Source organism: Camellia sinensis, chromosome 10 (assembly GCF_055761805.1).
Source record: "Camellia sinensis isolate YWXY chromosome 10, ASM5576180v1, whole genome shotgun sequence".
NCBI classification, from domain to species: domain Eukaryota; kingdom Viridiplantae; phylum Streptophyta; class Magnoliopsida; order Ericales; family Theaceae; genus Camellia; species Camellia sinensis.
Genome location: NC_138970.1, coordinates 7,169,989 through 7,182,742, shown reverse-complemented (window position 1 = coordinate 7,182,742; position 12,754 = coordinate 7,169,989). Strand labels below are relative to the sequence as shown.

The window sequence follows — 12,754 nt, the reverse complement described above, 5'->3', positions numbered from 1 at the left end:
TGTGGCTCTGTTCATATAAGTCTTTTTCCATTCAGATTTTTACAGCTCATTGGACATCTTTTTATTTACTGTTTGGCTTCCGCCAGCCCCTTACTCTGTATTACTGTCTTTACTGTTAAGCAGGCCTTTGGTAATCACGTATTACTGACCGGTTACGATGCTAAACTCATAGGGACGGGTTTGGGTCGTAACAAATTAGGGGTGAGCATGGTCTGGATTGGAGTAAAACCAGGACCAATTCATTATCTACGGATCCTGAAAAATTGGAACCAATTCAATCCATTTAAATCGTGGAACCAATCCAAACCAATCCATTTAAACACGGATTGGATCGATTTAAGACTGCGGATTTATATAATTAAATAACAAAAAAATATATATAACACTTTAATTTCATAAAAATATAAATATAATATCATATTAGTTTCACAATAGCAATATGTCTTTTCATAATAGCGACAAACTATTCTAGAATTTAAACAACTAGTTCCACCATAAGTATTTAGACCATTACAAATTAACACTAAAAACTAGCAAACAAAAATAATAAAAGAATATACTATGCAAGTTTAGGTTTGGATTTAAGTTTTATATGAAATAAGAGAAGACACTATGCAGGAGAGTGTATAATAAAAATATAGACTATTTCTATATGATCCGGATAGGTTCTAATCCGAAACCGTGGGGTTCAATCCGAAATCAATCCGTGAACTATGAATTTTTAATTTTTCAATCTGGAACCAAACCACGGATTCAAAAAATCAATCCAAACCTACTAGATTGGACTGGACTGGATCGGATTACGGATTTCACGGATTTCTTGCTCAGCCCTATGACAAATGGGTATACTTTGAGTGGGTTTATAAGGCTTGAGTTTGGAACTTGGGGTAGACCCCAAGGGGCACCCAAGTTTTGTAGAGAGGGAGGTTATGGGTAAAAGTGGACTAGACCCATTGGACCCAAAAATAAACAAATGCGTGCCCCGCCGTCCGTTCGGTTGGTCGGGCTAAGTTTGGGTGCTAGTGTGAGGTTAGGTTGGGCTTGTCCGACTCAATACTAATTATTTTTTGGGCCAAAAACTTTTCAATTTTATTTTTCTAAAATTAAATTTTAATTTTTTGGAATTTGAATTTCGAAAATTAATTCCAAAAATTCTACCTGGTTTTTCCTCCACCAAAATTTTGCCTGGTTTTTATTTGTTTGAATTTAAACTGAAACAGATTCAGTATCTGTTCAAATTCATACCCAAACAATGCCTTAACTGTTTAAATTTAAACCATACCTGTTCAAACAGGTTTGCACCTGTTTAATTTAAACCTAACAGCCACAATTTCTCCTATAAATAGACTAGCCCCTCATTTGATTTTTTCATTTACAATTTTCGTACTTCTCCTCTGTAATAATTCTCTGTATTTTGCTGCATTAAATTTCTGTGAGAAAGAGTGTAAACACTTAGTGTGTTCGTTGTGCAAACAATTTATAGTACTGTTATTGTTTGATGTTAATTATTTTATCCTAGGAGATAGACGTCCACAATCTAAAATTACCATGGAGATGACGAATCTGTTTTAAGAATACAGTATCAAACACTAGACTTGATCAGAAAATTTGTTCAACATATTAATTTGGTAAGTAATTAATTATTTTTTGTTTTATTATTTTTTCTGTTTCAGATTTTCATTTTGTTTTTGTAACAAAATAAAAATATGTTTTATTTATTTTATTTTATTTTCTGGTTTGATTTTTGTAATCAAACAAATTCTCTCATTTTCTTTATTTCTTCCGTATTCCGTTTGTTGTTAAGTACACGAACAGAATTTATTTATTTTTCAAATACCGCGAAAATTGTCCAACAGAATCCACACAAATCTACATGACACATGTGGGAGATTTGGTAGAAAAATTGATAAATTATTTAGAGTCCCTAACATCACTTAAAGTATTTTGCAAGATTTTGTCCTGTTCTAGGTGGCTATTTATGAGGCATAATAAGTTGGGAGAATTACAAATTAGTGGAGTCGGAAAATATTTATAAAAAAGTGATAAATATTCTAATTATTAATAATTAAAATTATAAAAATTTTCATTAATGTTGGCTATTTATGAGGCATAATAAGTTGGGGGAATTACAAATAAGTGGGGTCAGAAAAATATTTACAAAAAAGTGATAACATTACAAATATTAATAATTAAAATCATTAACATGCATAATAATTTTTACAAACTTCTCGTGATTGGTAATTTTCCCTAATAAGTTCCATTATAATGAATTATACATGTATATGATGTTTGTAGTATGAATTTCAATAAATAAATATATAAAGAAAAAAAAAAAAAAACTTCAACGTATGGGTTTGACAATGTCAAGCACTTCTCCAAAATTGTGGTCCATAGAAATTATTCAGCATAATTGCACCATACATTTTGCATGGCCAACCCTAACACCACGCAAAACCATATAAAACACTGCACAAACTAATTATAAACTAATTAATAACTAAAAATAGCTCCTAATTCCTGTATAAAATCCTCTCCACCATCTCCATTATCCCTCAGGCCAGCATCAAGAGCATTTGTATATTTCTTCATCTACAAATCGAGTTTCGGTGAAAATTATTCTCACTTTTTTCTCACAATTTTCACCGAAAGATCATGGACATGAAGAAGATCGCCTGTGCCGTCCTCATCTCTGCTGCCTCCATGAGCGCAGTCTTTGCTGAGGTTTCATCTCCTGCTCCCGCACCCACCAGCGATGCCACCTTGGCCTTGCCTGTTGTTGGTTCTTTGGTTGGAGCCTCAGTTTTGTCATTCTTTGCCATGTACTTGAATTAAGCTATCAAAAAAGGGAAAAGCAATAAAGGAAAAAAAAAATGGATCAAAAAGAGAAAATCAAGATCAAGACAAATGGTAGTCGATTATTTTAGGAAAATGATTTACAAATATAAGTTTCGTATAGAAAGTTTTACTAGAATGATGTGGCACTGACAATTACAAGCCACGATGATTATGTTTGTATTTCTTCGTAACTCATTGCAATAAAAGAAGATTATTTCTTCTATTCCTTTCTTTATTTTGGATATATATTTGCATGTGTGTGAGATAGCCATTTCATTACATTTTTATGAGCTCAATGGGTGTGTCATATTGCTCAAACTTTTTTCATACATAGATTCAAGTATAAAATTAGATATAGAGCAAAATTACAGCTGCAAAACATTGTTTGGAAACAATTAAGAAAATTAATTTTGTGTGAAAATTTTAAAATTTTCAAAAAAATTACTTTCCAAATCCTTATAATCTATAAAGTATAAAAATAAATAAAGCCAAAAATAATAAATTTTTAATATTGAAAAAAAAAAAATCTGTCTAGTCTAGTATAACATAAAAGTGAAAGATCTTTGTGAATTTTTTTTTTTTTAATAAAAAGATTAACTAAAAATGAAAAAAAAAAAAGAGAAAAAAAAAATCAACAAAAATAACTTCTAAGAAAATAGTTGCCAACTACAACCACAATGTATACATATAAATTACATAATGTGCATAATGTAAATCAACCCAAAGTAGTTGCATACTCTGTTTTATAAAGGAAGACACTTAACAGATTAGGTAAATTTTTCACAAGAAAAACACAACAGAGATGAGAATGCCTTTAAGATACTATTGCCTAGTTACTTCGGCCACGATTTTTGAACACCTTCCTGCTTTCGAGTTTCTTTTTTGCAGCTTCAAATTCTTCTTCAGAGGGTTCTGAAGGTGACTCCCCTCCACCATATTTTGTCACCAAAGATGAGAATAATGAATCAAATTGCTCTTTCCTCTGGTTTCGACGCTGAGAAATAATTGCATATAAATCTTCAGACTCTTTCTTCTTCGACCTGTGAAGGATTTTTACATTTGGTAAAAGGTTGAGTCCAGCAGGGAAAGGGGAAAACTTTCTTGAAGCAATCAAAATCTGAAACAGATGACTTACTTCTCTCTGCGTCTTAAAGGACTAGTAGGAGGCTTTGTTTCGGATAGTTGCTTAGCCCATTTCTGATATGCTTTTGTTGGTTTGAGAACTTCTGCAGAGAGAGAGAGAGAGAGAGAGAGAGAGCACATTCAGAGTCATAAAAACATTGGAGTCCAAAGAAAAAAGAAAGAAAGAATGTAAGGCTTGTTGACAGCGTCCCTGGTGGAGTGAATTTGAGTCACAAAAACAACCTCTGTTTCTCAAAAAATAGGAATAAGGCTGCATACATGATTCCCTTTCCAAACCCCTTTTTAGCAGTAGTCTCGTGTACTAAATCGCCTTGTAGTAGTAGCAGTAATAATAATAATAATAATAACAATAATAATAATAATAATAACTGTGAAAAAAAGAGAGGCTAATCACTGGATGGGCCTAAGCAATTATCACTGAAAGGAAAAGAGGGTATATTTTTATAATGATTCAATTTGATATTTAAAAACAAAATTTTCATTTAACATCCTTCATTTTTACTATTGTACAAAAACAGTTTTCCAAAACTTGAAAACAACCTTTTATGTTTCCTAAAAACTTGGTTGTTTTTGAAGGAAAAAAAAATCAAAAATAATTTTTGGAAACAGTTTGTCAAACAATTATTTTTTTTATAAATGAAAAAAAAAAAGAAAAAGAAAATACCAAATACGCCTTTAGATGTTCAAAAATGTGGACCTGAATGAGGGTATCAATCAAGCAACTGAATCCTGATCCCCCTCTTTCAAGCCTTCCAACTCACGATTTTCACCATTTCATATTTGTTGAACCAAAACTCATAATAGAAATCCTCCTCACCTGCAGCTATTGCCTCGTCAAGAATATCCTTGAATCGATGTGAATCCAGCTTAGGATCCGAGCAGAGCATCGAACAAAATAGCCTGTTAAGAAAAGAAGTTTAGAAAGCAAAATGGAAAGCCTACAGGAAGGAAACGCATTACTAATTCGCTCATAGACAGACATACCTGTTCATATTACCTTTGTACTTCTTGTACAGGTCAATCAAATCATTCTTCTCCGATTCAGACCCTCTATAGTTTGCTTCAAATTCTTCAATATCAGCCTCAGTGACCTGCAAACAATGCATATGTTGTCTCATCAAGATATAGATTTAAAAAAAAATATTATCACACACAAATGTAATAAAATGCAATCTGAAAACTAACACGATATATTTATTTTAAATACAGCAACCTTCTTGTACATAGTTCGGAAAAACTCCTTCAAATTGTTAACAACCTCTCCTGCAAGGTCCTGCTCTTCAGGAAAATAAATAAATAAATAAGAAAGAAAAAAATGAGATGAGATGAAATGCATACCTCTCAATCAACAATAACTGCAAAAAATTGTTGCGTAGTGTTCTTACAGAGCACTTGAATTGACTACATTTTGTCCCTCAGCTTCTAAAATGGGACTTCTCATATTTTAAATATCATTTTTAGGAATTCAAGGACTGTAACCATAATAATTTTCCTTCTAATTTCTGGTATGACAAATTTTATGCAACGAGGCAATTTTGTCCTTGAATCATGCATGATACAAAAAAGGATTGGTGCCATCAAAATGCTATAAAAATCAGATATATCCATGTAGTGTCCAAACACACCCTAATGTAATTCTTTTAACATAGAAATGCAGCAGAAAATGATATGAAAATTACTCACAGCATCATCAACACAACCAGTCTGATCATAGAGTGCCCTCTTCTCCTCATCACCAAGAATTGATATCACCTTCTGCAACTGCTGAAATTTCTCTTTTGCCTCCTAAAAATAAAAAAATGAAGGGTTAGTACTACAATATATATATATATATATATATGGTGAAAATTTTCATGGAGGACGGAAGTCAGTGCAATGGGAAATCAATTTTCACCTCATCACCAGGATTCTTATCAGGATGTAATCGCAATGCCAACTTATAATATGCTTTCTTTATTTCTTGTTGAGATGCTGTCTTCTCCACTCCAAGAACCTGCAAGGCATTCGATACTTTTTGGGTTAATGAAAAATGAAAAGTTCTTAAAATGATCCAATATCCCAATCTTAACACACTTCACGGATGAGATGAGTGCAATTATATAGACCTGGGGCTCATTTCAATTTAAACCACTCCCCATCCACGTGTCGCCAAGCCAATCATCTTGGCTTCACACATATAGGACACTCTAGCACTACTCCTACCCTCTGTGTTGTGTGTCTCACAACTAAAAGCATAGAGAGTAGAGAAATAGCTAATTAACTCCTATATGATCCAAGTCACATCTTCATTAATATCATTTTGCTATAAAATAACATAATTTGTATTTCACTATTTCTTGATCCTATTGGCAAGTATAAAGCTCAATAATTTTGATAATCTCGTGTTTCCTTCAAATAACATATTTTCATATCCCATTTCTGGTCTCCATCAAGAATAATTTATATTTCTTTCAACAAAAAAAAATGTAGATAACCATTCAAAATTCATCTTAATTGTCCATCACTGACACTTGAAAACTCCCATCTTCATTCATCTATTAGCCCATTTTTAAGTTTGGTTTTGTTAATGTTAAGTTTACAAGATGAAAACATAATTAAAAAATAAATATCAAAAACAAGAAAGAAGAAACGGGTGCACTTGAATCTAAATCCTAAGACTTGTACAAGCTCTGAAATCTTGATGTATACTACATAGGAAGAGCTTCAGTGTACATGGGCGTGCATGCAATGTGAGTGGAGGAGGTAGAACAATCCCCTTTTTCAAGCTTTAATACAGTTCAAAGTCAAAGTCATCCAAAAAAGGTCAAAATAATTAATGGAATAAATAAAAATATCAAATTTCAAAAGCATCACAAAAGCCTAAAACCTATGTTGTTCCTAAAATATACAAAGGCACCAGCATAAGCATTATTGGCATGGAAATTACCAGCCAATGCTCACTGCCAATACCATTCCAGTTGATATATATGTATGAATTTGATGTACGAATTTTGAGCAACATAATTATTAGCTTTTGCTTAAAGCATCATGGTTTGTATTATGTCAGACATATTATTCAGGCACTGTTCTTCAATTAAAGACAAAAATTTAGCAACAAGGATATTAGGCCTGAATGCTCTTGTGATAATAATAATATAGCTGCAATATATTAAGTGTGGTCTCACTTTTTTTCTTTTATCAAAGTGACATTTAACAAGAAGCCGCCTCTTAGACATAATAAAAAGTTACAAATCTTGTTGAATATTTCGATAAACAAGAAAAAAGGCGGGCCTTCCTTGATTCGATGGAATTGGAATGAGGAATAATCTTTCTTCTTAGCTAAGCAGTTTTTGTTTTCTTCAGGCAACTCCCAGGTGCCAATCCTTGCTTTGTACTAGCAAAGATTACAAAATTACAACAGTATCTAACCTAAGCTTATGAAACGAGTTATCCAAACTGCTATTGCATCTAACAGGATACAAAATTGTTTACCATTTCTTGAGGCAATGTAAGGTATCTTAGCTTCTCCTTATCAAGGACTTGCTCAATTTAAAGGGTTGGTATATTTTGCTGAAGAGAACAAGAAAGTGGTTACAGCAAGCAACCAAATAATTAGAAAATCGACAAAGATCGTAATAATATCATCTTCAAAGGAAGAGATATCTTGCAATTGAGAATGAAATATGTCATAAAGTCATCTTTGTTTTTACCATTACATTAATCAAGTAATTTTGTCCACACTTATTGTTGATTTTGGGGTGAAAAATTCCTTGATGAGGTGTTTGCTTCTTTCTTTTTGTTGTCCTGTCCGTTGTATATAATTAAATGTAACTAGATTAAGTGAATTTTATGTATTTACTACTACAAAAGAAAACAATTAAAACCCATCAAGGTTGAAACTTTCTTCTATATCAAGAACTCTTTACTTTTGTATTAACCTAAATTTGTCAAATCCTCCTCAATTTACTAGAATAACTTAATTGAACTCTAAATAAAGCCCAATTTAGACACCAAAGCATCAAAAGTAATCAAATTTTTCAAAGCATATTTAAGAAGAAAAGAAAAAAAGAAAGAATTTTTTTAGAAAAGCAATGAATTATCAATTTCAAGTCTTGCAGTGTATTTCATAGATCACTCAATCAATCAAAACTAACAAACATTTTGAAGAAGTGTCTAAAAATACAAGATTTTCATCTCCTTAAAAACCCTTTTCTATATACATAAAATTAGCCTTAATAAGCAAAATTTATGAAAAAAGTCTCAGAAACAAGAACAATTATCAAATTTACCTCGTACAAGCTCTCAATTGAAGAAGAAGAAGAAGCAGATGATTGGTTGAGATCGTCTTGATTTTGTTGCTCTTCTCGTGGATCTTGTTCCGAAACCCTAGTTTTCTTCTTTCCCTTCCCCGTCATCTTTAGTAGAGAGACGTGAAAATGAAGAAACTGAGAAGAGAGAGACAGAGAGAGGGAGAGTTGTATAAGCTTTTGATGATGATGAGTTTTGCCAATTGCGTAGCCTTTTGGTTTGTGTGAATTCATCGAACACGCATTTTCCCGCCAAATCATTGCTCTAACTTTACAGGGTTTCCCAGCCACCCGATGATGATGATCACCGCCGCCGAGTACGGCGGTTCATCTAGGGTGGAGATTTTGCCACGTCATCTTGGGGTCCACAAATTTTATTTATTTATTTATTTTTATGTTTGAAAAATGTTAGGAAATATTTTGAGGCAATTTGGAAACTTGCTTAAAAAAATTAATTTTTTTACTTTTTAATTTTACGAAAAAACCACTAAAAATTAAAAAAGTCAAAAAAATAATTTTTTATTAACTTTTTAAAACCCCACTTTATCAAATGCTTTATTCTATCAAATATCTCGACCCTACCAAGTGGATCTTATATCGATATAAAACATTTAATAAAATATTTGAGATTCCTAACCTTAGTCTCTATGTATGACTTCTTTTTTTTCTTTTTTTTTTCGATTCTTGAATAAGTTTTTCCTTATTTTACCACAGTCAAGTTTTTTTTTAATTTACTTTTAAAATTAATTTTTATTTAAAATTTAAAAAAAATCACATTATTTACATAAAAAATATATTATTATATTAGAGTTTGGTTCTGTGTAAGAGATAAAAGTTATATATAATAAAATATTTTTATATTACATGATTGTTAATATGTCATTTTTTATTCAATTTTAGGCATAAGTTAATTTTTGAAGTAAATTAAAAAAAAATTAAAAGAAGAATGATCAAAATGAGAAAAGATAAACTTTAGCCTCTGTTTGGCAACTTAGGTTTTGGGCTTTTTTGGCTATTTTAGCTACAAAAGACAAAATAGGCTATTTTAACCACAAAAAACAAAACATCACATCCAATCCATAATCATTACACTCTTTTCTCACAAAAAAAGTCAAAAAAGCCAAAAGTCAAATAGTCCTTCCCAAACCAAGCTTTTTAGCCCAGGCCAAAATAGCCAAAAAAGTCAAAAAACTAAAAAGCCAACCCACTTCCCAAACCAAGCCTTAATAGCCAAAATAAGAAAATGACCAAGCATAAAAAGGCCAGGTGTAATTTATCCTTTATATATATATTTTTAAATATAAATTAGTTTAATAAAAATAAATACTAAGAACATGTTTTTTAATTTTTAAAACTTGTTTGGGATGTTCTAAATACGTGTACTTTTTGACTTTTTATGAAATAAGTGTTGAGTTTGAAATGATGTGGTAGAGAGTTGATGCGACTTAAATAAAATAGCGTCTGTTTGGGAAGACAATTGAGGCTAAATTAGCCAAAAAACGACAAAAAAGGCTAATTAGCCAAGTGACGACAAACACGCCATTGAGCGGGTGTTGGGCGAGGCTGTCTCGCGCGATTTTACCGAATTGCCCCGAGAGGCTAAAGTCTGTCCCTCTGCAAACAGACGCTCAGATTAGAGCTCATACACACCCATTTCGGAGCAGAGGAGAAGAAGAACGGAGGCAGTGGAGGCGGTCGGATCGACCTTGGCAGACCAAATCGCAACCGGAGATTGAACTAGCGGCCGCGAACAACAACCATCTCTTGCACACTCAAACCGATCTGCAAGTGAGAATCTGTGGCCTATTTGATTTGTTGTTTGTTCTTCCCATCTGCGTAGTGTATGTTCATAACAGCATCGGTTCATGGCCGATCTGTTGGCTCACGGTCGTTATTGGGTTGATTACACTGATATTATACACAGACCGGCCACCGATCTGTGTCATCCCTAAATCTCCTCTTTGAGATCTGTTCTGATGTTCGAAATCTGTTCGCGTCCACCAAATTTGGGGCAGATTTGTATATATACATATATATATAAATATAATATATGATCTGATTCAAATTGGTGGTCTGATATATATATATAATATATGATCTGTTGAAGAAATTGTTGGTCTGATTTGTATATATACAAGTTCGGAAATGCAAATCTGGTGTTGAATTCGAAATATCTGTTCGGATAGTTTGAAATGCAGATCTTCCATATTTTTTTTTTTTTTTTTTTTATCAGAAATGTTGTTCCCATTTCTGAGTGGCTCCCATTTGTGCTTAACAGAAATTAGAAATTCCCATTTGTGAAATGCTCTATTGCCCTGATTGTTGCGTAATGCTGAAATTCCATTTGTGAAATTTTTTGTAATTACATAAAAAAAATAATTCCAACTCTGGGTTACAAGTTACAGATATTAACAACAACTTCTGAAAAAATATATATCACTTGTGGTCCAAAAAGAAAAAAATTGAGAACCGGGATCAATTTCGCAATATATTAAAAATATATTACGAAGATATTAAAAAAATATATGTCAAATGTTTATTACAAATTTTGATTTACAAGGTAAAGACTGTAAAAATTTTATTACACATATATGTAAAAATTTAATTATGAAAAACTTTATCATGAATATATGAATAAATGTTTTGAAAAGAGACAAAAAATATGTTGAACATATATTACAAATTAGATGTATTAATTTGCGTATATTTTTTACTGAAGACGAAATGGTCAATTCTCAATTCAAGAAAATCAATTAATTACATAAAAATTATTTTCCAACTAAATTTGGGAAGGAAGGTTCATATATTATCTACAGCTATTAACACCAAATTACAAAATTTATTATATTTATATTACAAATATATTAAACAAACAGTTTATTAAAAATACATTACAGTTAAAAATAAATGCGTGTAAAACTTTTATTACACAGATATGACAAAATTTAATTATGAAAAACTATATCATACATATTTTCAAAAAATATTTTCAAAATATGAAAAAAAAAAAATTGTTGAAAATAAATTACAAATTAGATGTCTTTAATTTGCATATATGTTTTACTCAGGACGAACTGCTCATTTCTCATTTCTAAAAAATAAATTAATTAGCACCGTAAATATTTTTATTACTACATTAGGGAAGGAAGGTAGATATATGTACATATATTAACAACAAATTACAAAATATTTGAAATTTATGTTACAAATATAGAAAAATAACAGTTGACTAAAAATATATTACGAAAATGTTTGACAGATATTAATAATGTATTAATATTATATATTACAAATTTAGAGGTAAACAATAAAGCGTGTAAAAGTTTTATTAAACATATATGACTACATTTAATTCTGAAAAACTATATCGTTAATATATTCCAAAATGTTTTCTAAATAAAGAAAATATATATATTGAAAATATATTACAGATTAGATGTATTAATTTGCGTTTATTTTTTAAATATACACGAAAGGGTCAATTCTCATTTCCTAAAAATAAATTAATTAGCACCATAACTATTTTCGAACTACATTTGGTAAGGAAGCTACATACATTATGTACATATATTACCAACAAATTACAAAAAATATATAAAATTTATATTAAAAATATATTAAAAAAATAGTTTATGTCCAATATATCTTAAACAAATGTTAGACAGATATTACTAATGTATTAATATTATATATTACAAATTTAGAGGAAAACAATAAAGAGTGTAAAATTCTTATTAAACAGATATGACTACATGTAAGTATAAAAAATTTTATCATAAATATATTAAAAAACGTAAATATAGTACAAATATATGCTCACCAATCCATTTTGCTGCCTAGCATAAAATATATTATCAAAATATATTACAACATAGATTTCTTAATTTGAGTACGTAATCGTGTTCATGTTCATTCATGTCAATTTACTTTATATTAAATCGTAGCATGGCGTCGTTCACCTCAACTGCAACTTCCAGTACATGGCCAGGACGAATGTGTGCCTGTGGATATGGCCCGTGTATTGTTAGGATTTCCAGGTCCACCAAGAATCCAGGGCGTTCGTACTTTGTATGTCCCCGCCCTGTGGTGAGTGACCCAATCTTTACCGGTCATAACTTAATGAACATTAACAACCCATGAAACTAATAGTTGCATACTTTTCACTCATCAGCCTTGTGTCAGTTGGATTGGTTGGTGTGAAGAACGAAGCCATGAGAACCAAGGCTATGCGTCACCCGGAGATGAAATTGCCATGCAATTGCGGGCTGATGTCATAGACATTCAACAATCCTTGCGTGTGCTTAAGACCATTGTGTATGTGCTCTGCATTGTCGTTGTTATTTTGTTGTGCCGTATGTAAGCACCGTTACCATGTTCTTAGTATGTACAAAGACATTAGTATGTCTTCAATATGTTGTTAGTATGTAGTTAGTATGTTTGTAGTACGATGGTATTATGTTGTCGCATATGGGAGCCGTAATACTAACTAT

At 31.3% G+C, this 12,754-nt stretch overlaps 1 protein-coding gene across 2 annotated transcripts; it reads right to left on the bottom strand.

Annotated features, from left to right (window-relative positions):
- Positions 1–3,480: 3,480 nt before the first annotated feature.
- Positions 3,481–8,680, bottom strand: LOC114312759 (chaperone protein dnaJ 6). Of its 2 annotated transcripts, XM_028259052.2 has the most exons (8): positions 8,247–8,561; positions 5,873–5,971; positions 5,662–5,763; positions 5,192–5,251; positions 4,963–5,069; positions 4,796–4,878; positions 3,971–4,061; positions 3,481–3,875 (listed from the first exon to the last, which is right to left on the bottom strand). In XM_028259052.2, exons 1-8 carry the CDS (start codon positions 8,523–8,525, stop codon positions 3,665–3,667), a joined length of 1,032 nt encoding a protein of 343 aa, XP_028114853.2. In that variant the 5' UTR covers positions 8,526–8,561; the 3' UTR covers positions 3,481–3,664. The 2 variants fall into 2 exon arrangements, with proteins under 2 accessions (XP_028114853.2, XP_082746938.1); XM_082890812.1 differs by lacking the exon at positions 5,192–5,251 and having other exon boundaries at positions 8,247–8,680.
- Positions 8,681–12,754: the final 4,074 nt, after the last annotated feature.